This window comes from Temnothorax longispinosus, chromosome 7 (assembly GCF_030848805.1).
Source record: "Temnothorax longispinosus isolate EJ_2023e chromosome 7, Tlon_JGU_v1, whole genome shotgun sequence".
NCBI classification, from domain to species: Eukaryota; Metazoa; Arthropoda; class Insecta; order Hymenoptera; family Formicidae; genus Temnothorax; species Temnothorax longispinosus.
This window is the reverse complement of record NC_092364.1, coordinates 15,293,092-15,319,649: the sequence shown is the minus strand read 5'-3', so window position 1 is coordinate 15,319,649 and position 26,558 is coordinate 15,293,092. Positions and strand designations below refer to the sequence as shown.

General features: G+C 43.3%; 1 protein-coding gene across 4 annotated transcripts in view; it reads left to right on the top strand.

Annotated features, from left to right (window-relative positions):
• Nucleotides 1–26,558, top strand: part of LOC139816502 (adenosine receptor A1) — a 162,873-nt gene that overhangs the window by 122,144 nt on the left and 14,171 nt on the right. For all 4 annotated transcript variants that reach the window (XM_071784065.1, XM_071784064.1, XM_071784063.1 and 1 more), the window contains one exon: nt 19,825–20,090. In XM_071784065.1, coding sequence (XP_071640166.1) covers nt 19,832–20,090 — 259 coding nt within the window. In that variant the 5' untranslated portion in view covers nt 19,825–19,831. The remainder of the gene's footprint in view (nt 1–19,824; nt 20,091–26,558) is intronic.

Genomic DNA, 26,558 nt, shown 5'->3' with positions numbered 1-26,558 from the left:
TTTCTACGAAGTGTCCAACGGCGCGGAATACATCGCGATATATATCTCCCCGTCTACCGCAATTAACTTTTTAATAAAGCTTCGCGCATCCGAACGTTGCGGGCGCATTTTTCGCGGCGCGAAGCGCGGCGCGATGGAAAATTGATTTCTGTCGCCGCATCGGCCGCACGGCACGACGTTTTTTTTTCACACACAGGCCAGGTGTGTATCCGGCTTTATCGTTACCCACGGCTGCCGTCGACGAAGAGCGGCATTCTTCCCGCTTGCATGCTTGCCGCAAGATAAGATACATCCACGGTCATTAATAGCAACCGAAACGACGATAAAGCGTTGTACGAGAGCGGGCTCGACGTCGCCGAATTTTCCTCCAGGCTTGTTAGCCTGAATAAATTGTGATAGTCACCCCCCTGTAGTCGTGTTTGTTTACAATTTCGTCGGTGAAAGCAATGAGGCGGCTCCGCGGTGCTCCTCTATAGCGCGGCCTAATTGGATAATAATAATTCTGTTATCGCGCGAGATGATAAATAGCAGCCGCGTGCGCCTCTTTAATCTAATTCGTCGATGGCGGCCGCGGAGTGCTCCGACCGGAATTAATATAATACGTTCGCAAAATTGCGGATGTGGGTTGAAGTCTTCGGAAATTGAGGAGGAAGAGAATTTTCCCCGGAAAAATGTTACGAGCATCAGAATTATCAGATGTGAAACGTTAGTGGCGAAGTATCGAACGTAGTGGCGTGTAGCTGGGACGTTCTATATAGCAGTGATTTATACTATATATAGCTTTTATATAGCAGTAGTTTATACTATATATAGCTTCTATATAGCAGTGATTTATACTATATATAGCTTCTATATAGCAGTGATTTATACTATATATATTGAAGCTTCTTTTAATATAATAATTATTTTATGAAATATTTCGTCAAATAAGCGATGTTTTTTGTTAAAACCTTTTTTCATTTTAGCACACAGATTGAAAAATAGCTCAAAAACATTTCACAATGTTTTTTCCGGAGAGATCTTCAATTAATTCTGGCAGTATCAAGCTTCTTTTCTTGAATATGGTAACGAATGCCGCAGAATTTCTGCCGTCATTAAGAAAAGAAATGGCTCGCGGCATGAAGCTTTTAAGTTTCTTACTTCTATTATATGAATATAACAAATATGCATATAAACAAACATGAAGCGAAATTACTTATTGTTAGTATACATATCACTATTATCTTATATTTACGACATGTCTTGCGATTAGATGAGACTGAACTCGATTAGTTGAGCTTCGATATGGTCGACAAAAAAAGATTTTAAAAATTAATATATTTGCTTGTATAATATGAAGTTGTCTCAAAGTTATTTTGAAGCATACAATTGTAATATTTGCGCATTATAATATACGTACTTATATATATACGGCACATATTTCATATTCATTTCCATATATATTTGACACCTTTTTATATTCAAGAATTTTTAATACGCTTTTCTTCAGGAAATTTATGAGACGTGATATATATTTTTCTTTATTTAAAGCGAAATTGGATTTCACTGAGATAACACCGACTTCAATTTCTGGTTAAAGATTAAATATTCTCGATTGCATTATGTCGCATATTTTCCACGGGGGCATGGCTCATTACCGGGGTGGCTGTTCCGATCGGTCGCGCCAGAGAAGAATAAATACGCGCAGATTGCGACGAAGAAATCCATGCAATTACGCCGCGTTGCGCTTACCGGCGCTATCGGAAATCCCGATAAACCGCAATCAGGGGTGAGCACCGTGATTAAAGCCCCGTGACGGTAATGGCGCCGATATAGCGCCGTATATAAATAGAATCCGACGTTGAATCGTTAATGGTGGCAATTCGTGTGTTGGAGAATGGCGGTTGTAACAATATTTATGAATAGCGGCCGGTTAAAACCGCGTATAACAGATAACTCCGATAAATATTTGCGCCGAATCCGAAAATCGTGATAATTTGAATGTTGCTGCCCGTTGCTCATACAAAATTCGAGAGAACGAATCGAATCGGCTTGTGTAACGCCGTTTACAGGAACCGTTAAAATATGCGTGCGCGCGCGCGCGCGCGTCAACTTTCTAAATTCCTCCAATAAATAATCGAAATACACATGTCTTCGTAAACTTCGGAACTTTTTTGATATTTAATACGTGCTCGTAAATCCCGGCTCAATATCGAAGGATATCGAAGGCGCAGTTGGAGAAATGAAGTTACTCGGTTTCGGAATGTCCCGAGAACCGGCCGATAAAATCCGTGGAATTTACTTTACGGGGAACATTCGATGTCCTCCTTTGTCTTAAACACCGTTACCTGCAATGTGAGTTTCTAAAGGCGGGATTTTTCGAAGAATTCCTCGGGCGGTATTGAAAGAGACGTCGCGTAAACGGAGGAGGAAAAAGACAGATATAAGAAGGGGGGGGGGAGACCGGAGAAAACGTGTAAAGGCGGAACCGGCAAGTCAGGCAGTCGAACCGTCGTCTTACAAAATAACGCGCCGGTGGATCTGCGCCGTGGCGGCGCAATTAATTAAGATAATTTATGAGTGGAGCCAAGTCGTAGCGGCGCGGTGGTTAATGTTTATCGCTTACGACGCTCGTATCGGCAGCATAATTTATCTCTAACCGGCCACCGCGTCGTGTCGCGTCGCGTCGCGTTGCTCGCACGATTTACTACTACGCGGCTGCTAATTTATTTGGGAAATAATAATCGTTCGGTGGCAGATGGCGATGGCGTTTTTCTCCCCTGTGCTGCACCGGGATAACGTATTGCGCGCAACCATCACGCGTCTAAAATTCGTCGCGCGATAGCGACTGGGACCTGGGACAGCCACACTGGTGCCATGAGCTGTCGGACGCAATTCGCGAAAATTGCCCTGTTTAGCGTCGCTGTAATCTGTACGATACTATCGCGGTATTCAACCGCGAATACAGGTGGCAAGCATGGCGCGCGCGGGACAATAAAATTTCTGATAAAATAGCCAATGCGATAGCGAGGGGGGGTAACAGGTGCGGTCATTAACACCAACTGTAAACATTTAATCAGGCAACACTTGGTCGCTTTAATCCTCGGGGGGTGCGCGCGCGCGCGCGCGTGGCGGAAGGTTAAAATATTAACCGAAGACCAAAATGACGATAGGCGCCGCAGGCGCAATCGCGGCTATTTGACGGGAAAGAAATTAATTAATCGTCGCGATTTTTTTAATCGCCGGCGGAGCGAGCGTGGACGCCGCGCCGCGCCGGCGGCATTTAACGGCTGATTAATGCCGGGTACTCTAATTCTCGCAATCACGACCATTCGCGTCGCGTCTCGAGGAGCATTGAATTAAATTGGTCTACTTGTTTCTTATTGCGATTCGCCGTCCTCCCCGAGACGAATCGCCGCCGCGCCGAGAGAAGAAATTGTTTCTCATTTTAAATTTAGAATTCGGAATTGTCGGAACTTCAAAGAGGCCCCCTTAATTGCGACTCGAAATGGGCAAAAAATAAAGTCCTCCCTCCTACCCCCCTCCCGCTCCCGGACGAGATGAGAACGCGCCCGAGAAGTTGGAGAACACTCGTTCGACACCTGAGACTTAGTTCGTCGCGGCGAAGCGCCGCGGTCTGCAAACGCGCCCGCGCGTACCTACGCGAGCCGCGCTGCTACACGTTACTTCCCTCGCGCAATCAAATACTTCCGCGGATGAATATTCACGCGTTACCGCCGGGCAGCTGTACCAACTGAAAGTTAAAGCCAATTCAGAAACCGGAAAAGTAAAACGACAACACACACACACACACATACACGCGCGAACGAGCGCGGAGCGACCGAGCGCGACGCACGTCCGGATAAAATTTACCCTCCTGTTATCCAGTTCGTGCGCGCATACTAAACGTGCTGTGCACGTTGCTGCGGGTGCCGTGGCAAAGGTGCATTCTCTTTCCCGCCGCTGCTCTTTCTCTCGCACTTTATTGCCGCCCGCGGCCGTTTAGCGCAATAAATTAGACGCGGCGACGGTAAGCGCCGTGTTATACTGACGATCAAAGGTAATTTGATTTATGTATCTCACCCCTGCTGCGAGAGAGAGAGAGCGGAGGGATCTCACGGCGCCTTGGAGATTCGACTTCCCCAAAACACGGTGGATCCGCGGCGCGTTGCGCACACACATACACACACACATACACGTACAAACTCCGTGTAATTAACGTAAAGACGCGCACGGTTGCCCGAAGTTCCTGCCACATCGACCGTATAACGTGACGTTATAATAGAAACCGTAGACACGCCGTCTCAGACATAGGTCAAATAACGAGAATCACGGGACCGTTTCAGACGTCGTGCGCAAGTTTCCGCAAGTCTCGGCACTAAACCTACGAATTTCCGCGACGCCATTGAATGCACGTCTGAACGATGATGCGATGCGCGAGGAGGAGGGCATTCCGGAGGATGATCAAACGGTTTTCCTCCGGAAAGAAGACCGGCTGAGCTACGCCGGCTTTAGCTATTTTAAGTCGAAGATATTTTATTAGAGACATGAAAACCGATACTCAAGAAAGTTTCATTAAAAATTATGAAAAATATTCGCTAAGTACTAACGTTATTCGTAATAAGAAAAACTGAAAGGCTGATTCATAGCGATCTTTTGATTATTCGTAAATTTATGTGCACTGAACTTTAATCGCCCAGATTAGTATTAACAATTTTATCGTTATCTACGTATCAGTCGACGTGCTCAAACATGAATTAATTTTCAAGCATTTGTGTCTTAAAAAGAAAAAGAGAAAACAGAATGCCGGAAAAACGTATTAAAAAGAAGTATAAGCACGTGTCACTCACGCGACCGTTCCCAATTTAAAATACTCGACATACGTTCCGATAGACGTGAGCTTATCGCGATGCACATAAGCGAGTCAAAGTTATCCGGAAAAGCGGAACTTACGCCGGCTGACTGTAACTTTTGTTTCGTAATGCGATAAAATGGCTTTCCATCCGTTTCCGAGGACGGCTTGTGTCGTATCGAGCGAAGCGGCATGCAGATAACATCTTTAAATTTAGAAAAGAATGGCGATGAAGGGATGCCGCGTACCAGCTGGTGCCCCGATACGATTGAACCTGGCCGGAAAACAGGGTTAATCTTGTCAAAGAGCCCGAACGCGCGCGCGCGCGCGCGCGGCAGGATCTATCGGGATCTCGACGGCTTCAGCTCCGCTGCAGGATTCGCCGCGCTGCTGCGCGGAGGCAGAACGGTGCGACGTGATTGTCCCCCGCGCCTTCGTTTAAATTATTCACCAGGCAGAGAATACCGAAACGCGCGCGTGGCGGATAGGAAGCGGCGCAGTGCTCCCCGGCACTGTTGGAAACGAAGTGACGTTCGTCCCGAAACTCATTTTCGAGTACAAAGGAGTCACCGCGAGTAGGCGAGGAGTCGACGCTTATTAATAAGTACTGATATTGGCTCAGCGCGAATATGTGACAAGCGAGCGTACAAGCGAGCTCGCAAGAGAAATCGACCCGAATTAATATGGAATTCCATCGGCGGGGCCTATTCATCTTCCGCTCGATTTCGACGATAAAAATTTCATTACCCGCTATCACAAGAATACATCTGACATAATGTCATTCTCATAATATGAACTTAATGTCGATTGTAATAAAATTTGAAAGTGTAATTCCACTTTTAGTTTTTATAAACTGATGAAATGATCCTTTTGTGTGTGGATATAAAAAAAATTATTTTTTATTAGTAATGAATGGTTTCCTTGGGGAAAAAACATGAAATGTTTTCATTTATCGGGACAATAGTTTTACAGTTGCTACTTTTATCGTGCAACATTGTGCCGACTATTTTTTATCTGACTATTAAGCGGCTTGACAATAATGAAAGCCGTAAATATCCTTTCGCATTTCGTTATGGCGGGAAATAAGAGATCGAAAAAAAGACGGGCGTCGTTAGCGGCGATGCTCGGTCGTGCATATCTCTTATCGCGAACCCATTAAAGCGCGCTATCAAACATAACGTCGCTTTGAAGCCCGGATTAGCCGGCCTTTGCGGAATTTCGATGGCCGGCAAGATCAACCGTTGTAATATCGTTGAGCGGCCGGGCTGCACCGGCCGGACCTGATTGCTTACCGGGGATTAAAGGGTTTATGTGCGGGTGCGTGTCCGCTAAACGATGCAATTTATCTGCGACGTGTCGCGAAGCTCGACGAGCCGTAATATTGCCGGTGAGTTATTAAAGGGCCGAACTTGAGGGGCCCCGGAACGGTTCCGTCCGGGCGCGCGGACGCGATCTATTCGAACTAGCGACATCAAGGGAGGCAACTTGCAGATTCGGCACAAATTGAGATGTTCAGCCGTCTATGAAAATTAATTTAGACGAAGTTCGCGGATATCCCTGTGTCGCCCGTACACACGCTTTAATACCCGGGCGTGAGTTTCGCGTGAGGTGCGAGAGTTAGTACTAGGTACTAGGCTAGGACTTTGCTTCCGCCCACACTCCCTCCTCCGTCCTCCTCCCCTGTTAATAAAACTACGAAGATAGTTAACGCGTCGCGTCCGCGTGCAACTGCGTAATAACAATTTAAGGCTAATAAATTAGAAACTTCATCGTGCACAATAATCTTAAACGTGACACCTAATTACGGCGCGCACGTCATTTGAAGCTAATTGTGTACGATATATATAGTTATATACTGTGATCGATACAGTTGCAGCTTGTAATTGCATAATAAAGCAGTCGCGTTCCAAGTTATTTTGATCGAGGAGCGAGTATCGAGTAAGCATGGGGATGATCTGTTGTTTTAGAATTATATATTTCGTCTAATGGGGTAACACTATCTGTGTGGGTTTTCTTTTTAGAAATGTCACGGAGACAATTTTATAATAAATATATTACTATAGTGTCGCACTAGCTGCGGACCATGCGGACCATCGAGGAATTTCAAGTTAAAATACTATAATCATTGTTTTAAAAACAATTAAATAACGTAATTTTGACCATAAACATAGTATTTTAACTTATAATTTCTCGATGGTCCGCAGCTATAATAGTGCGACACCATAGTAATATTTAATATAAATTTTTCTCCGTGACATAATTTTGGAGGCGTTTGTCCTAACGTAAAAGCTACACGGCTAACGAATATCAAAGCGAGCGAGTTGCAAATTTGGCGCAGACTGTTCAACCGTCTATGCAAATTCATTTAGACAAGGTGCGGCCGCTAGTTGTATGCCACCGCACGTCGAGAACGCAATATGAAATACGCCTCGCATTGACTGTTATTGCGATTGCGGAGAGCTCCGGTCTGTAACCGCATTCAAAATACAATACACTGTAATTACATCGTGTAATTACAGCTTCAAGTGCGCCAAATATGTGTCAAACAATAGCGATATATCTCTTTAATCTTATCTCTCTCTCCCACGCGCCCTTTGCTTATACACCCACCTCACAATTAATGAGGAGATCAGAGGAATATAAAAGACATTTTTATATTTCTTTAATTTCAATTTATGATGTAGTCAATGTCATGTTTTATATTTAGATAAGTTAATTTCTTTTCACAAGACTTAATTTCTTCGGATGATTCACTCGGAAATAGCATTTCGACCGTTAGTCTGGAGATAAGTAAAGCTAAAATCTCAAATTAAATCCGACGAAGTGGCGATTTTATACACACGCACACGCACACGCACATATATATATATATTAGAGAAAAAATAGACATTGATTTCCGACAAGATAGTGTATAAACGCATTTATATCCAATTCCATTCATATTTCGTAAATTAGTATTAATAGCAGCGGCTTTATCTTAAAGAGATACCTATACTTATCTGGCATGTCGATAAACAATGTTGAGAAATGTTAAATTGATGCGCAAGATCGGAACAAGCGGGATAGAAATCGATAAAAATTATTACATCCTTTATCGCGCTTGTAATCATTTATCCGTGATTGAAAAATCGCTCGATGACGCCGTAAATAAGATCTTAGTCAATAGGACCGCCTGCTGTGTGAAACACGTCTTACAGCAATCATATATTCTGTATTCTTCATTCTCGCGAGGGCAAGACTTTGTAAGAGGGAACAGAAGAGAAATTACAGCGTTTGCGAGCGACGCGCGTGTTTGTGTAACTACTAAAATTCGATCGGCAGGCTATTAAGATCAGATGGTGATCCCTGTACGCGAATTAAGGAACACGGGAATTAAAGCAAAATTCATTAGGAAGATGCCGTAACGAGATCGAGACAGTCTTTTAACGGGATTATCCAACGACGCAATTTTATCTCTTTCGATGCCAGTGAATACTTGTGTATTATTATTTCGCGTCGGGATATGATTTTAGATCTCTTTATATAACAAGGGGAGTTTTTTAATGACGTCTGATTAATCGCGACTCCCCTCCCCCTCCCTGGTTTCTAATAACGCTCCCGCCTTCGATATTACGGAGCGCGAGAACGAAACAGATCATTTTTCTGCGATCGCGTCCGGACACTTAAAAGAGGCTTCAGGCGTGAAAGAAGTAAACTTCATTTCCCCGCCTTATCTCGAGACGGATGCTTTGACTGTTTTCATCTGTGCAAACGAAGTTAGGCGTCAACCTGGACTTCTCTCTCTCTGCGGGAACGCGTTGAATCGCGATATCGATCGCGATGCAACACCGGTCCTCTCTCTCTCTCCTCTCGCCGCCTCTCTCGAGTTTTCCGCGAGCTGTCTGAAGGATTTCTCAAGTTTCGGATGCCGGCGGAGCCAAGTATAAAGTTTTTCAAGTGGATTTCCTCCTACTTTCGGCCTTGCATCAAAGAGCTTCACGGCAGCCCCCAACGAGTAATGCATTATGAAATTATCCCCGCGCAAAAGCGGATACGCAATAAATATTTGCCGGCGACTACAGTGAAATATCCTTTGACACAAACGCGCGCGGGGTGTAAAAAAATATTAAAGCTTCATGAAGCCCCGGGGCCAATAAAGAATGGGGAGCACGCGTGCGGCGTGCGACGCGACGGCGGAAACGCATCAGACGCTCGGCAGACGCGCAATCTGCGCGTGGCGAAAATTGGTTTCAACGTTTTTCAACCCCCCCAAAAAAGACGTGGTTTATACAAGAGTTTCGCGGAGCTTGTACGTAGATTTAATTTTCTCTAATTACCGCGCGGCGCGGCGCAGCGATGCGTGTCTGATGCGGCGCATATGCATATTCGACGGCATGTGGGTTGCGTTTAATGAGAGGTGCCTGTTCGACGGCGTGGCGTCGTCGTGCGGGTTCCGGGGAAAATAAATTTTACAAACGCTCATCGGAAGCATTACACATGTGTTTGAACTTTCGGGTATGATTGTTGACCGACGTTGGTTGGCTTATAAACGAATGCCGGCGCTGGCGCTGGCCGGCCCCGGCCCCGGCGCGATTGAATATATGAACGGTTGACTAAACACCATGCAATTTCCATGTCCAATTTGCAGCTTATGCAAATGCACGCCCGGCATTTCGTAATTATATGCGTCAAATGCGCGCGATGGTTCGAACAATTTCTCCGACGATTTCTCTCCGACGCGATGCGCCCGCGACCGCGCACCGCACAGAGAGTCAGGATTCCCCCACGTAAAATCCGTATTCAAATGTTACTTTCTGAATTGCTTCTTTGCTCTGTAGCGGAGTCGAGTACAAAGTAAACAACGTTTTATAACGGACGAATGGAATCGCGGCGGATAGAAGTGCCGTACAAACAAGAGCGAGTTTCCCAGATGGGTCTACGAAAGATCGACGGACGAAATTAATTTAGAGAGTAGATGAACGGCAATCGGAAGAGAGAACATGTTTAATTAATGACCGAGAGGTACATAGTCATGACGTTCGATGAAAATACTACCGTATATGATATATGTTCAGTTATGTACATAGATGCGATGCATATGATATTGCGTATATACATATGCGTTACTTAATTGCATTCACGAGAAAAAGAACATAGAATGCCATGTAGCGAAGGGTAAAAAAAGGAAATGTAAAATTGATAAATAGCATGTGTCACGGGGTCTAGAGATCGATATGCTGCTTGCCTTTATAGTCTCGGAAAATGAACTCAATATTGGGGACGTGCTTTGATCCTTAACCAGCTCCCGATAGAGGTTGAAGAAAATCGCTTTCAACTTTGGACGACCATAAAATGTAAAATAAGATTTTTATAAGAACCGCGTCATCGTGTTTCGAACAAGATTAATAACGTAATAACGTAACAACGTAGAAGTATTATCTGGCAGGTTCATTAAAAAAGTAGGTTTCTTATTTCCGACTGATAAGAATTGACCTTAAATTCAGAAAGAACTTTCGTGTCTTTTAATAGGAGGAGTTTAAAAATAAGAGGATTAATATCGCTCAAGCGATATAATAGCCGCGCGCGCGCGCGAGAGCAGCATCCGTGAAGATTTTATGAACTCTACTCATGTTTTAGTAATAATAAAATTAGTTTTATTAACAATGAAAGGAATAAAAGACGAGGCTAATAGTACATCTGCGATTTCTTAAAAAATGCTATATAAAAATTTAAATGTATGAGTTGCATAAATAATAAAAACTTTTTGGTACTTAACAAAATCACATTTCCTATTTTGTTACGCCATTAGTATTACCATTAAGAGGAAGTAGTTTAATAATAGAGCGCAAGTCAAATTGATACAACTATTAGATACGATACGCCACAGTTTATACGTGAAATTCGCGAAAAATGGGTTTTCCTTTATCGTGGCGCACAGCGTACGTGATCGATATTGTGTCGTAATATTTCAGTAGCTCGTCTGACGACACACGGTGACTCTCGTGAGAGAGGCGCTTGAGCATCGTAAAGGAAAGCCGGAGGCAGGGTGCGAAAATTGTTTCTTTGTTCCAAGCTAGAGAAGACAGCAAAGAATTCACTTTAATTTTACACTTTGAAGCGCCCTCGGACACAAAGACCGGACGGTGGACTTCAGATCACAGAGTGACCCGCCAGACAATATTTCCGCTAGCAAGACGCGCGCACAGTTTCCTTGGAATTCTTCGAGGTCCCGTAAATGATCTTCACGGTAAATAAAAATAAGAGAAAGCTTTTCGCGCGCGCGAAAACGTCTCGCGCGTTTCTTCCGACGTTTGCGCTCGTCGCGAATTTATTCGCGAGACGAGACACACGAGAGACGGAGACGAATGCCATCAGCGTCCGCGAAATTTCCCGCGGAGAATCGCTGGAATCGTGTCGACGGGCTCTCGCCGGACCTGGACAATTTCGCATTCATTCAGAAATGCATTCTGCAAGTTTTCAGTCGGCCGCGCGTACAGAGACACATAATAGACGCGGCCGGCAATTATGCCGCCGCGCAAACGGCCGCTGATTACTCCGCATTCACGGATTACGCCCCGTCCGGGCACCGTCGCGTCGTTCCGTTCCGGCGCAATATCGTGGAGGAGTTGCGAGGATAATGACTGACGGGGGAGACGTAATAAACGGTGGCCTTCTCCTCTTTTATCGTCGCGACGCGACGAGGTCGGACGTAGACCATTGCGAGGCGAAACCGCCGCCATTCGGACGGGCTCTAAAACCCCAAGGTGCTACCTAATCCTGAAATTGTCGTGTAAAACGTTACGATTTGTGCCTTCTCCCTCCCCTTACGTTTCTGGTTAAATGCATTTCTGTAACTCGACTCTTTGAACCTCACGCTCCGCTCGTAAATGCGTCACAGGGTTACGTTGGCTCTGCTAAGTGCACTTTGTATTCGTGAATATTGTAGCGAACATTACGGGCGTTGATTGCCATCTGATTGCTGTGTTCTATGCGATTTTGCTAAAAGAATTAGTTTTTAATTATTTATGCAATTAGAAGCCAATTTGTGGGATGTTTCCATTAATTTTCGCGTTATGCCATATAAAGTATATAAAGTCTTCTTTTTATCTAGATGATTTATATTTAGAAGTAAAGCATCTTGTATTTACGTTAAAATTTATGTTAATTACATTTGTATTTTCCAATTGTGTTTCAAACTTATCAACGCGATATCTGTTTTTATTTCCCTAATATGTTTTTTGTCACAAAATAATTTTGAAGGAAAAGACACTTGTGTTTAATTCTGCCAAGTTTAGAATTAACGATTGATTCCTTGAATCGGAGTCTTGGACTTGATTGGAAATTTGAATTCGATGTTTAATTAACGCGGAAAATTTGATGGGAAAAGCCTAATTGCAAAGACGGGGAAGTTGACGGCTAAGTTTCTTAACGAATCTGTCATTAACAGTTGATTCAATGGTAAAAGTTGGGCATCCTGTATTCAAGGAAATAGAGATGTAAAGAGAAGAATTCCTTATTTCTCGCTTAATTTTCTAATGTAATTTTTCCAGGAAGTGTTAATTATATTTTGTTGATTTTTCGGGACAGCGTCTTAAACAATAGAGAAACGAAAGGCGAAGAGAAAGGAAACGAACGCGGATATATAGACGAGCTACTTATCTACGTTGCATACACACTTAAAGGAAACGAGCGTGCACTTAATAGTTTCCCTCGGGCGACGGTCACGGTACTGAAAATATCAATTCCAGCTGCGCTCTCGGGAGCAACCTAATCTGGCAGCGTAGCGTGAAACGATTTAAATCCAGTTCCGTAGCGGCGCTACACACTAAGGAGATTTCAGTTAAGCCAATTCGCCGTGTGGGATTAAAATTTAATCTCGAAAAGATGTTAACAAATAGCGGATGGAATTCTTGCCGTCGTCGTCGTCGTTCCGCCGCGCCGCGCCGATCGTCCGCTCGCGCTCGCGCCGCGCCGTCAGCTCGACAAGTTAAATCCGCGCGCGCCGCGCCGCGCCGGTTCGTTATCCCGGTTCCCGGTCCGGATAAAGGATCGAGTTAGACGCTTGTCATATGCACGTGGCACATTTTTGTACGCGTCAGATGTTCTGACGGAAATTAACGATGCAGATTTTAAAGGGCGGAATTCTATGCAGATCGCGCGCTCGCGCTCGCGTGGACAAAGTCGCGCCGCGCCCCGTCGCATTCCTGCCTCGAATCGTATTAATTAAAAAACGGGGGGAAACGTTCCGTAATGAAAAATCCGTCGTTCCGGCGCGGATCGTACACGGGATCGCATATCTCGACTCGGTATTGTTCGATTGTGACACAGGCCGCCGCTCGCGATACCTATTATGCTCGCAATATATATTGGCGATATTATGAACGCGCGTTTGCTTTAGAGCGTGGCATAAAGAAGCTCCTATTGAGATTCTCCATTTTAATTCTCTTAGCAATATTGCGATACGATATACTACAATGCTGGCAGTACCAATCTTGTTTTTCTTCCGCGCGTGGGTGTCCTTTTTTTTGGGAGGGGACGCGCAATAAAGAGATCCGTGTACCTCGTATTCGCACAGCATCAGTTCCTCTATTAATATTTCGAAATTGCCGACCGATTGTGCTCGGTCACACAAAAGATCGAGGCCAGGTGGGATCTACTGTGCTTCAAGGCCATTTAATGGATTCTTTCGTCGAGCGCGGTGTATTGTTTAAGGGAATAAATAAAGCAAATAGAAGAGCGTGCAGAAATTTCCTGCGGTGGAAGGTATTAAACATCTTGCGTCAATGACAGTTTAATCGATTTTATTATTAAGCCCAGGAATATAATGCCACGTGCATTAAATGCATGGATATTGTGTGCAGTATAACGTATTGAATGACACATAATATGCGTTATTGTGCCGCTTAAAAAAGAAAAAAAGCGTGCAAAACCTGATATAATATGTTGCGAATGGAAAGCGATTTTCCTCATTAGGAAAAATTTAAATTGTTGTGCCATAATGGTTATATGGAATGTAAGGTATTTTTTATATCTACATTTCTTTAAGATTTCTTAAGTAATTTGGAGTATTTTCGGAGATATTTACGTAATTTTGAAAGAACTTTCTACGAATTAAACATCGGAGATGAAAATACGTGCGACGAAAGTTTATTTTTCATCTCAATCTTTAGATTTTAATTTGAGACTTGGTTACAAATTTGGTGATCGTAGAATGTAAGAAAAATAATATCGGATTACTATTAGATAGTTATTGTTGGTTTTAGTTATTTACTGGCAAAGTAAATGTTATTTATTTGGTTACTACTTATTATTAATTTTAAATAAATTACTATTAATTTGATGAAATTACTATCAATTTACGCACCAACAACCGCATTGTACTCTCATAGCCCATTTATTACCTCACTGTATTGGTTTTATTATCGAGCGTTCTAAGTTGGTTTTACTTTTTACTCAGAAATAATATTGTACTAAATTTTCATTAAGAAGTGGCGGCAAGTCTGATATATACGTTGATACCATTTTTAATCTCGACTTATAATTTATAATTGTTCTTCTGCATGCATAATTGCCGTGGTGCGTGGCGCTTACGCCGTAGTAAGCGCGTGACGTATTATCGAGGATCTCGCGAGCAAAAAGCAAGAAATTTAAGTGCGACACCGAAGTTCTCGATTTACGAGCGACACCGTCGTCAGAAAGTTATGCGATAAATAAGGCGGTGAAATAAAAAAGAATACGCAGAATACCGGTTCGTAGACCATTCGAGACGATTTGCGGCGGTCGCGCGTAATGATACGCACGCCAGTAATAGCTAACTAAAAATTCATTCCTGTCGCGGACAGAAATAGTAATCGGTGCGATGCTGTGTTTCACATGATTTAAAATCCATTTAGGTAAGACGATACTACAGAGGGCGGGCAAGGAGATAAAGAGGTCGAGATTATGAAGGGATCTACCTGCATGGTGGGTGCGTGCTTTTAGGATTCAGGTTTTTTGCGCGCGAAAAAGGAGCTAATAAAAATTTCCTTCTGCTCAAGATCGTGTTACGCAGTCTCGCCGTTCTCTCCTCGGTTGGTCTTCCATAATCTTAAAATTCAGGTATCGTAGTATCGTAGTGGATGTAACAATTCAATTTGCAATGAATAAACGGTTTTTTATTTTGCAATTACTCATTTTTAACATTAACAGATCGCCATACGTGAAAGACATAAAAAACAATAAATTAAATTTGAAATATATAATTTCTATAATTTTAATATGGAGAGTTAATTAACCTCCATTAGTTAATTAACTTTAGTTAATTAACCATTTATTTATATAATTTTTTTAAAACTAAATATTTACTTATAAATATAGATAGCTTGAGTGAAACATGAAGAAATTATATTGATTTAACAAGTAGCTTAAATTTAAATAATTAAAAAATGACTGTTAATTATATTTGTCGTTGAAAAATATATTGTAGAATGTTTTTTGTTTTCAGACTGTATTGTAAGTCGTCATAATTTTCACGTTTTTATTAATTCCGTTCTGTCCCTCGTAAAAGCATGTCAAAAATGTAGTCGCGGGAAATTACAGCATCTCGCACCAAATATCGACGATGCATTATTTATTAAAAGATGCCGGTGTACGTGACCCGGATGTCAAGGGGATCCGGGTGCCGTGAAACTTCCGGGCCGTTTCGAGCACTTTTCTAGAGGAATTTTTTGCTTAGCCGTGTACATTCTCACGACTACGCCGTCTCTCTTTCTATAACCCTCTCTTCCTCATAAAGCCTCGCCTCGGTGACTTCTTATCCTCCGGCTGCCTTAAGCCCACTTTACACTCCAGAAACTTTCTCGTAACCTTCCCGGCCGACGCGTCACGTAATCGCGTAACTCCCGCCATCCGCGAAATTTGTTGTCGCCTTTATCACACCGGCACGTACGTTTTCCCGCAGAAATTTTATTTTCCGCCCTGTAATCGTCCATCGACGGTTTATACGCGGCCGATCGGCGCGCGATGGCTCAAGAATCTACTTTACAACGTCTCCTCTTGGATTAAAAGAGTTATAGCGTTATATATCCAATCCATAACTATACTTCAGGGTAAGACGTATAAAGGCAATGGCGCGTAATTGCACAGATCGTTTAACGTTAAAAATGTGTCATTCGCTTTTGCGTTATTCGATACGTTCTCATGATGGTTTATTAATTATTTAGATTATTTAGATCGGTAGCTCCTCGCTCGGGACCGGAGTAAGGCGACATCGAAAGCTTGTTAAATTGGCAGGAAGGCTCATGTTTATTTTGTACTGTGAGTTCCGCGACGGTTTACATATATAAATACGGAATGAACATGTTTTGATCGTTACGGACGCGTGAACATTAACTCTTAACTCTGGCTGGCCCGCGCGTCCCCTTTCACGGTCTTAATGATATGCCGGGTGAATATTCATTTGCGGATTACTTTCATGCAAATTAACGGCGCCACTCCTCGAGCATCGATGGCACTCGCGCGCGTACGCGGGTGTGCGGAGTTCCGAAAGTCTTAAAATGAAGCAGTTTGCAAACTTGATACGAACCTAATTACTCCTCGCCGGCTTTATCGTCAATAAAACATGGTATATATCGCGGCGCCGTAATTTCGATTTCGGCCGCTTTAATGAGTCGTAAAAAGTCGAAATGCGCGCCGACCGGAACGGTCGTCCGGAAGATTGTCATACACGTTCTTTTTCGGGTGGGTCGCAAGCGCCCGTATCCGCGTATGTCGACGCCGTAAAAATTTTAGCGCGACTTCCGCCAGCACGGACGGCGGTCGATCGGGGTACACAAGTGGCGAGGGGTGGCAATTAAACGTGTGCGAGCGCTATCGTTGCAATTAAACACCGCACTTTATCCCCCGTCCGTCGGATACGAGGCACGAGAAACGGACATAGACTAGACTTGGCGCGCGGGGGGGGGGGGGTGTTAAACTGTATCCCCGGCTATCATCGATCCCACCGAAATCCGATATCACCGCGCGGAGCGAGACTGCTGGGTGTAACAATAGATCTCGCGGGGTTTCCTGCCGTCTGCATTCACGGGTCGAGTCATATGTAAGACGACTCTCGCGCCTCCGCCGCCTGTATGAATGGAAATATGAAATTTCCGACTGCAAGACGTGTCGAGGGGACAATGTCGCCGTCGCGCGTCGGTCTACTCGGGCTCGGAGTGCTCGGACTAGACGACTGGCTCTCTCCGTCTCTTTCTCCGCCGCGCGCATCTCCAAATAGATAAAGCGACAATCCGTCCGGGGGACGTGGCAATAGCCGAATTTTGTGGCTCCTCGTGTATGGAGATTGTGTGTGGAGATCTCAATTGTAAAGCGGGAGAGTAGATTTCGCCGTACAGTCGGAATAATTCAAAAGACTGCATTCGTATGCCCCGTTAACATCCCAGATTTCTGAGTCAATCCTCCTCTTTCTTTTTTTTTTCCTATGCGCGGAGACGCAATCACATCTTCTTGTAATTTAGCTCATTCAGGATCTACCGTCGATGGACCCTGGTGGTTCTCCGTCAACATCCCGTTGTAAGCACATCCATCGTTGCGCGCTTTGGTAGACGCGCGCTCCTAGGTTCGAGAGGACGAACGTGTAACTCGTTTTTTACGCATACATTCGAACGGGATTGGAGGAGACTCGTGAAACGTGAGATGCTCTCTTCCGCCGATGGGACCGTTTGCATCTTTTTGCATCGCGAATGAGATCCACTTTCGCAAGGTGTAGCAATGAGATTGTAATCTATACGTCTCGTCGAGTAGTCAGACAGTCGGAGACACCTCTCGAAATAGATCTACAATTTAAAAGCCGCTTAAAGCGGACGTAAGAGTCGTACTCCCCCCCCCCCCGAATTCGTAAGACGTACAAGTTCTTTGTACAGGGTGTTTTAAAATCATCGTGACATTTATTCGGCCTGTGGACTTTTTATTTTCGTATCTTTTGAATCGCGAGCAATTAGGAACAGCGAGTCTCGCAAATTACACAATAAATGGCAAAAGTTTAGTATATTTATACAATTCCAGTTGGTTTTTACTTTAACGGACATAGATATATCAAGATATATCTAATATCAAAAATTTACAATGTCAAAAATAAAAATTAACAGTTCATGAAAAACTGAATAGTGATCAATTCAGTTCTTATCCATGAAGAATCTTTAAAAGGTCGAAGAAAGCCTTAGAAGTGAGATCGAGTTTTGGGACATCTCGTATACAACGAACATCGATCATTCCCGGCTGATCCTCTTTCGCGCGAAGATGGAAGCGGGAATTTGCAGTTACCGCTTTTTCCACGGCATGAATGGTGTCTCGCTCACTCGCAGAAGTCGTTTTTCAATTAGGAAAAGATACCGGCGACGTCGCGGGGAAATTGATTCGACGTCGATGTGCGTGAAAGATCACGTAATGGGATTGATGAGATTATTGGCTCGAGGGGCTCGCCATTTCAAGCCCTAATGCAACAAGTGAAAATATTTCTATAAGTAACGAACGATGGCTTGTCGATCGGAAGAAAGAGTGATGATGCAGCTTTATTATTAAACGCAATTTTCGCGATCAATTTCTTCGTGCCCGCCGCCCGGCGGAATAGACCGTGTTAAACATTTAAATGGCCGCCCGAGGCTTCATTTGCTAATGAAAATTTAAGATCCACTTTGGAAACGCTATGGGCACACCCGAGACATTTCTATTCACGTGTAGAATATAGCAGAATAGATAAGCTTCATACATAAATTGATAGTAGGTACAATTAATATTAATGTTAATCATATAAATTATAATAATAAACATAATAATCTAAATTAAAACACATGACCTATATTTTTGTCATTTACGTGCGCAAGATTGAAAAGAAGAGTTTAAAAGTTTGTATATAAGAAATTATAAATGTAAATGTTTTATATTTTGGACGTTGAAAAATGGAAGATGTCTTTTGAAGATTTTATTACGATTAGCATTATATCTCAACATTATAATTGGTGATAATCTTATTGTATAATTTTGTCATTCATACAAAATAAAATAATATACACTATAATATCAAAGGATCAAATAAAATCTAACTAAGCTTTTAATCGTATCCGTAAAAATATAATATACTTTTACAGATAACAAATTACTTTCTCGGTTTACAAATTATATAGCCTTTATTGCGATTTTTTATTTATATTGAAATGAATATTTTAATTTTCACCATAAGCAAATAAAATCTCTAATATCTTTCTTCATATTTTGCGAAACACATTTTTTGAAAAACAGAAGCAAAGGCATTTTCTTTTTATTCATGCAAGCTAGCGTGTCCGTAAAACTTCTTCTCAAAGATGAAAGATAGTTTAGACGAGTATTATGCATCCTTAAATTCTAAAACGTTCTTTTCCAACGTTCCGTACAGCGTCAGCTGTTATCTGACTGCGTGCCACGACACTTATATTTGCTAATTACCATGATATTGCGCAGATGTTGTTAGCGACAACGAGGATATTGTGGAAACCTAACATGGGCCACGGTCGGAACAGGTGACTATCCCCACACCGTGGTCCGATCGATAATTCACAATTAGGGTGGTCGGTATGGTCTTGTCGGCCCTAATCTTCAAAGGGCCTCTCTCCGTGTAATAGCGTGATATCGAATAGCTTCAGCCTCGTTTCCTCCGTGTTCCAGACTTGCAGACCACCATGAACCGTCCTTTAAATTGGTGAAAGACGGAAGGGATGTGTTGCTCATCGAAGATAAACTTTGTTGCCTTTGTCGCTAATCATCCGTGAGATACTCCCGAGGAAAGTATCTAGTTAAATATATAGGCTCAGTCGATAAATTGCAATTGTAAATTGTAATTCGTATTTGAAAGTGAGTGCAGATTCTCATTACGATCTTTATTGAAATCTTAGCCTGTCTCAATTCAATGATGTTGAAGTATCCATCAACCAGCAGGTTTATTTATTATCGCTTTATTGTAGCGTAAAACCATTCTATAAGTAACGATCTATTTTTGTTTTCAGTTTCAGAATGAATGCGACGGTGATCTACAACGGTGTGACAAGCACCGTGGCTAATATTATCGGTGTCGAGTCTGAAAGACTCAGCAAGGCGATCAGCAACATGAGTAGCAACATGAGTAGCGACGACATTTCTCCAGTGACCTTGTCGTCAGCCTGGTCGAGGGTGGCCCGACTTTTGCTGTTGGCCTCCCTCGCCGTCAGCGGGAGCGTGGGTAACGTCTTCATGATATCCGCCGTGGTAGTGGAGGATCAGCTGAACAAGCGAGGTACGCCCGTAATTTTGCCTTTACGATTGCTAATAAAAAACGATAGCGAACGCAGAATTCGCTTGCGAAGGCGGAGAGAGAATCGTTCTCGCGCTATATAAATTTGAGGTGGAGAATTAAAATAGTAAAAGCGACATTGGGAAGAATTGAATGGGGCGCGAGGGAGAGAGAGGGTGGATGGAAGGCAGCGGTACCTGAAAGAGAATGCTCTCATCGACAAATGCAACGACGAAAGTTTTTACTCTATAGAAGTATATCCGACTAAAAGCCATCCAGGGGGTCGTACATTTCCGACGTGCCTCGCGACAACGTTCTTTCGTATATATCGCTACGGTAAGATCTCTTATCTTTTTTTTTTGCGTCTCCACGGACAAAAGCGTCCTCCGTCTGTATCCGGCCGAGGAAGGACGTAACAGTAAAGAACGTCGTCGGCACAATCTGTTGAGAAGATGGGATCTTCAACGTGCCATTATACCTGCGGCAATGACGAGATCGATTTTTCGTATTATTTGCAAACCGTACCTCTCTCTCCCTCTCTCTCTCTCTCTCTCTCATCCTCCGCAGATACGCCGGCGTGATAATAAATAATCCCTGGACACTATCGTATGTCGTTGTCTCCGCGCTGGCTCGTGGCTCGGGCCGACCCGAGATAATTATTATTTGCACGCGAGCACTCCGCATAGAGCGTAATAACAATGACATTGTGGACGGAATGATATACAAAGCAATGGGGATGGAAACGTAATTACATTGTCGGCTAAGTATATCGCTCTTCCTCATCCTTTGTCTTCTTATCTTTATATTCAATTTAAATCCACAAGTTTAATTTGTCATAGAGAAATGCGAACGCTTGAAAAAAATTATCCATTTACGAATTTTATCTCAGAACTTTTAACTTGAAAGAAATATTTAGTGTTATATTTATTGACAGATTTAAAAAAGAGTTGGTTTTCTTGAAAAAAATTTTCAAAAAAAATGACAATTTACCGCATATTTTTAATATCAGTAGTAAATATCCTGATATTTTTAAATTTTGAATATGAAGATCGTAATGTTTTAAACACTTCCTTTTTTGTAAGGTATCTGTGTCGGTTATAATTTTTGTCTTTATTATATTATTATTTTCTATTTATATATCTATCAAACTAATTGTTGCTTTATATAGTGGTTTTCATCACGCGTATATATATATATATATATATATATATATTTATATATTACATATACTTTCCGAGAGAAGATTTAGTCCCAGAGCAGCAAATCAATTTTACCTTACTGTTCTTTTTCTCTCTTTGAATGACTTTTTTTTCTTTCCTTTCTTTTTTTTCGTCCTTTTCTCTTTCTTTTTTCTCTTCTTCTCAGCACTTTAATTTGCCGAGTTTCTCGGTTTTATAACTGTGTGCCGTCACACACTGACCATCCTCGTAATTCTTATTGAAACGGTCCGAAACATTTTTACCGCTATTTTATTCTGCATGAATCTCGATAGTGGTGCAAATAATACTGGCGTTCGTCCGGAGAGCTATTCACCGAGAAAATCTCGTTCTTTTTTCCTCGTTTTCCCAGCTATAAAGTTCTCAGCTCGCCGCGACGCGGTCGTCTCTCAAGCCGCGATGACAACGGGAAACTTCATTATTATCGCGGTAACGAGGATTAACCGGATCGTCCGCGACTATTTCTTGATTTTATAGTGATCTAGAACGCATCCGACTCTGACATGACGAATGCAATTGTTCTCTAGAAGACGGTCTTCAATGGTGCTCCACGATCGTTTCCACGTCCAATATGTGCGTTTCAAATAGGGTATAAAATCTTGATATCGGCCGCGAGTGAAGATACATGAATCCTTGATACGTAGTTATGATGGAAGTGCTCGTGTACTTAATAGAACGTGTTTGAACGTCAAACGCGATGTCTTTAACCAACTAAATAAAAAAACAATACGAATATAATATAAGCTATCAGTTCTTTTTTATGAAAATATCTGTTTTTGATGTCTTGTTCGTTTTTATTGAGCAAAGCAAATATTGATGAAAACATAATGATGATATATTATATATATTAATTTAATTCTTTTGTATGATTAAAACATAATTCTTCATTATTTAGTTTTGAAATTTTTATTTGTAATAATAATATTGTAATAATTTATAATAATAATGCTTAATAATTTTACTTAATAATTGTATATTGAGTATCTATATAATTTCTTTACATTGATGGTATTTTATAGAGCAGCATATATCTCTCAAAGTAAAAAAGACTTGGATTGTATAAAACGGATCTTTATTGAGAGAAATATTTATTGTTTTCCTCGAATCAATGTCAATTTTTATGCGAATGGTTAACAATACAAGAGCTTGATAAGGACGGAACAATGTAGGACATGAAATAAAGCTTGTAACGAGATTGAAGTTTTAATGTGCCGATCGCGGGCGCAATTTCGAACTTCACGATCGGTCCCTTTCCAATAAATACGTCTGAACGTGACGCGACGGCAACTGGCCTGTCTGTAGCCGGAAATCCGGCCCTAACACGCGATTCCTCCTTTTTCCCCCGCGTCCGTCGCGCGCGTCGGCCGGAGGAACGTCTCCGGTGTGCGGCGCGCGACGTATATGTACGAGAGAGAGAGAAAGAGAGAGAGGGAGATAAGAGAGAGAGAGAGGATCGCGCGGGAAAATGCTCGTGGATGTCCGTTCGTGCCTGACGTAAACCCCATTTCTACTGCGGACGTGAAGTGTCGGACGGACTTCGGCTTCGTTTGCGTGAACTCTGCCGGCGCGGCGCGGCGAGAACTCGAGAGAAACAAAAAGCCAACACCGCAGCGTATCCGCGATGCCCGGTAACCCGATGGCGCCGTAATGGATTGCGCAGTCGTGGGGTCGCTATAAGGGTGTACACGGATGAGCGAGTCAATTTCGCGGCGCGTAGCCGCACGAGCGGACCCGGTTCCCGTATAACTCCTGCCCGCCCTGTATCTAATGCCGCAACGAGAGAGCGCCGTTCCATATCTTTCTCCTACCCCCTTCTCTCCCTAGTCCCTCACTCGATTCTCCTCGCTCTCCTGTCCCATCTCGTCTCGTCTGGATGCTCCCCTTGGAAACCCCGATCACGGAGGCGGCGGCCGAACGCGGTGAATCCCCGCCGGTAATGCGAATACTTGGAGTACTCCGCGGTGCGGTTGGCGAATAGTTCGGTTCGGCGCTCGTGAAACGAGGCCCCGGCGAGCGAGGAGAAAGAGAACACGTGAGCGCGAGCGGCGGGCTGACTCGGTAAATCGATTAAAACAAATTCTGATCAGCGCGGATTCATTCGGTACGTAGAAGAATACCCCTTGGTGGGGAGGGTGCACGTTCCCATGACGATGCTGCGGCACTGCGGCTAGACAGGGGACCCCGGATGAGAGATGGAGATATAGAGAAGGGAGATAGAGAGAATCAATTTCGAAGTGACGCCACGAGCGCTGATGCGGGATAATTTATTCCACGCATCAACCGCTGAATCGATCAGATCTCGTCACGCCGAAACGTACCTCCGGAAAATGCGATCGGCGAATGCGGGCGCCGGGCGCCGGGCGCCGCGCGGCGCAAAAGCGACTACTACTGCGGGGCTTAATTCGTCGATACCTGAAGAGAGAGCAGATCTCTCGATTCTGCCTGCCGCGGTCTCTTCTCTGCCGACTCTCTCCCCCGGGTTTTTCGCTTACCCACCCGCGCGATATTTCATCCTATTAACCGGGACGGGGGGGTGGCGAAAGGCAGTTGACTTCCTTCGCCTTCCCGAAGCGCGGGCGGTGCAATTTGTCGCGTAATCATTTTTATCGCAGTGTAATATTCTCGCCAAAGGCGCGAACACGTTTGCGGCCGTACAGAGTCGTTGACGTGTTGGTGCCACTACGTTTCGCGCTTCCCCGAAAGCGACAAGTCCGAGGTCGCCCTTGGTAAAAATGTCGCCTCAGCTTTGCAACGAGAGAGTGTCGTCTATGGATATAACGTCGCGATGTAATTTACTTTATCTGCTGGAGCACATTTTCAGATATTTTTAACGCTTAAGCTTTAAATAGCTTTAGAATTATTAATTCCTCGGGTATCCTGCACATGTATGTTTAGTCAGTCATTGACAGCTTTGCAGTAGAACCAATAAGAATATTAAATAAATGATTGATTAAAGTTTTATATTGCAAGTATATATAAGTAAAATGATATAATATGCTACAATTATATACTATGTGCTTTAACGTAAAACGTCAGTGCCAAGTACGTCAGTGCGAGATGGCGATAAGACGTCGGGAAAAAAAGTTGAAATTATACGTGCAGAGGCTGCAACTTACAACGCGCCGCTTTGTCCGTAATTTATAGGTGTTGATGACTTCTTAAAAGTGCTTTCGCCGCTCAATTAAGCCGCGCGGTTAAAGTCGTGAGATGCTCGGTACTTATAACAATGTACAATGTTTTTTTTTTCTAAAATGTAATTTGAATACTTGATAACCCAGTGCGTCGTTTTCACGTCGGCGCGAGGCATTATCCCATTGTGCGCGGTATCTATTTACATAAGGAAACCATAGTAAATGAAAATTTATCTTATAAGGGTGAGTGAAGTCAGACAACAACAACCCGCGAGCACGCCGGGTAAAGTGCAGCTACGAGGAAATGTATAATTATAATAATTATTTCTCGCGCGTACGCGCGCTGCATGCATATTGCATGCAGCGACGAGGCGATTGACTAATGAAAACTTCGTTCATTCCCAATGTTCGCTGTTCAACATCGGCCTTTTCCTTCGAGGACGGCTCGTTAAACCCTGGCGTGAAAGCCCGATGCTCTAGCGTGCACACTTGGTGAAAAAAAAATCTTATTACGCATTTTATTACTCATAGAGCGCGCGGTGCGACCGAGCGTAACGGCATACGTTCGTTCTCTCTCTCTCGTGCAGAAGCGCGCAATCTTATTATAGCGTTATACTCCCCTAAGGACGTGACGACGTACGGATATTATTTCCTTTTCTCCGTGTCTTCGTCGGGTATTGATCTCGGGGAAATCCCCGAGAATCGAGGGAATATATCGTGTCGTGAGAGGGGCAATGTGAGGTAATGCGGATATTACGCCCCTTTCTTTCTGTGACTTTCTACAATTTGGTATTTCGCTTACGCCAGGCTCTACGTATGAACTTATGAAACGCTATAATCGTTGACTCGCAATAACAGCTGCGACAGCGGCACCGTGGCCTTATCCTCGCCTTTTTTTGTCGCCGTCGTCGTCCTCCTCGTCCTTGTCGTCGTTGTCGTCATCATCGTCGTCGTTGCCGCCGTCTGAGTAAAGTTTTACAGCCGGCGTGACTGTTCGTTTCGGCCGACATCGTTTTGCAATTACTATGGCTTTTACGATTTGCCCGAGCAGAAGCTACGACCTCCGATATTATGCCCCTGTGGGCGTGCGTTGATTAAATGTTGGAGATTGGCCGGCCGCGTTCTCTCCGAGTTTTCTCTTCGGCGCGGCCGCGGCGGCGGCGAAAATCAAGCGTTCTCTCCGCACTGCTTTAGCTGAGCGCGAAGCTGCAAAAAGGTTCAAGATGATAGTCTGCGTAATATAATAGTTTGGCACAAGAATACTCGGTCGAAGGCTGGCACTTCTGCCAACGGAAGAGGAAAAGTGCGGGACGTCTTAGACGCTTTTGGCAGTACAGGCGAAATCCTGGCGTCGTGCGCGATAGATCGGTACGTGTCCAACACGGTTATCCCGCGAATTTATATCAGTCTGAAAATCCCACTCCAAATAGCGTACGCCGCGGCGAAGCGCGCGCGATCGATCGGAAAAGATGAGGTCTAACCCACTGGATTACATTTCGGATGGTAAATTGTAACGACATTGAATCGTGACAAAACGACCGGCTTATGTATCAGCGGATATAGAAATAGAGGGAAAAAAACAAAAGAATAAAATTTCTAATTTACACGTATTTAGCACGATTCACTGCCCGGCTACCTTCCACCCACCTCTCGATAATATCTAGTTAAAATTGAAATTACAGCTAATATTGTATGTATTGCGAATGCTCAAGAACACATTTTTTTCACAGATGTTAAAAAATATTGTTTTATTATATTCTGATTATACTGTCATTAAATTTTTGTGAAATGAATTTGAAAGGTGAAATTGTCACCTGTCATGTCGTGATGAAATCCACTTATCTAACAAGAAATTAATCGAAATAAAAGTTGTCTGAACCGTTCATGCGAAAAGTTTTAAGAGATTATGAATTTCGTGTGAGGAAAGCGGCTATAAACTCGCGTCTATTGATTTCGGCAAGTTTTCGAGAACTGAGCTTACTCCGCTTGGAAAATAAACGATTCGTGTATTTAGTATTAATTTAGATATCGTTTCGAGCAATTTTGAGATTTTACGCGATATGGGAGCATTACTCAAGGGTACATCTGCCCTCACGATCGCGCCTACAATGCAATTCGAACGC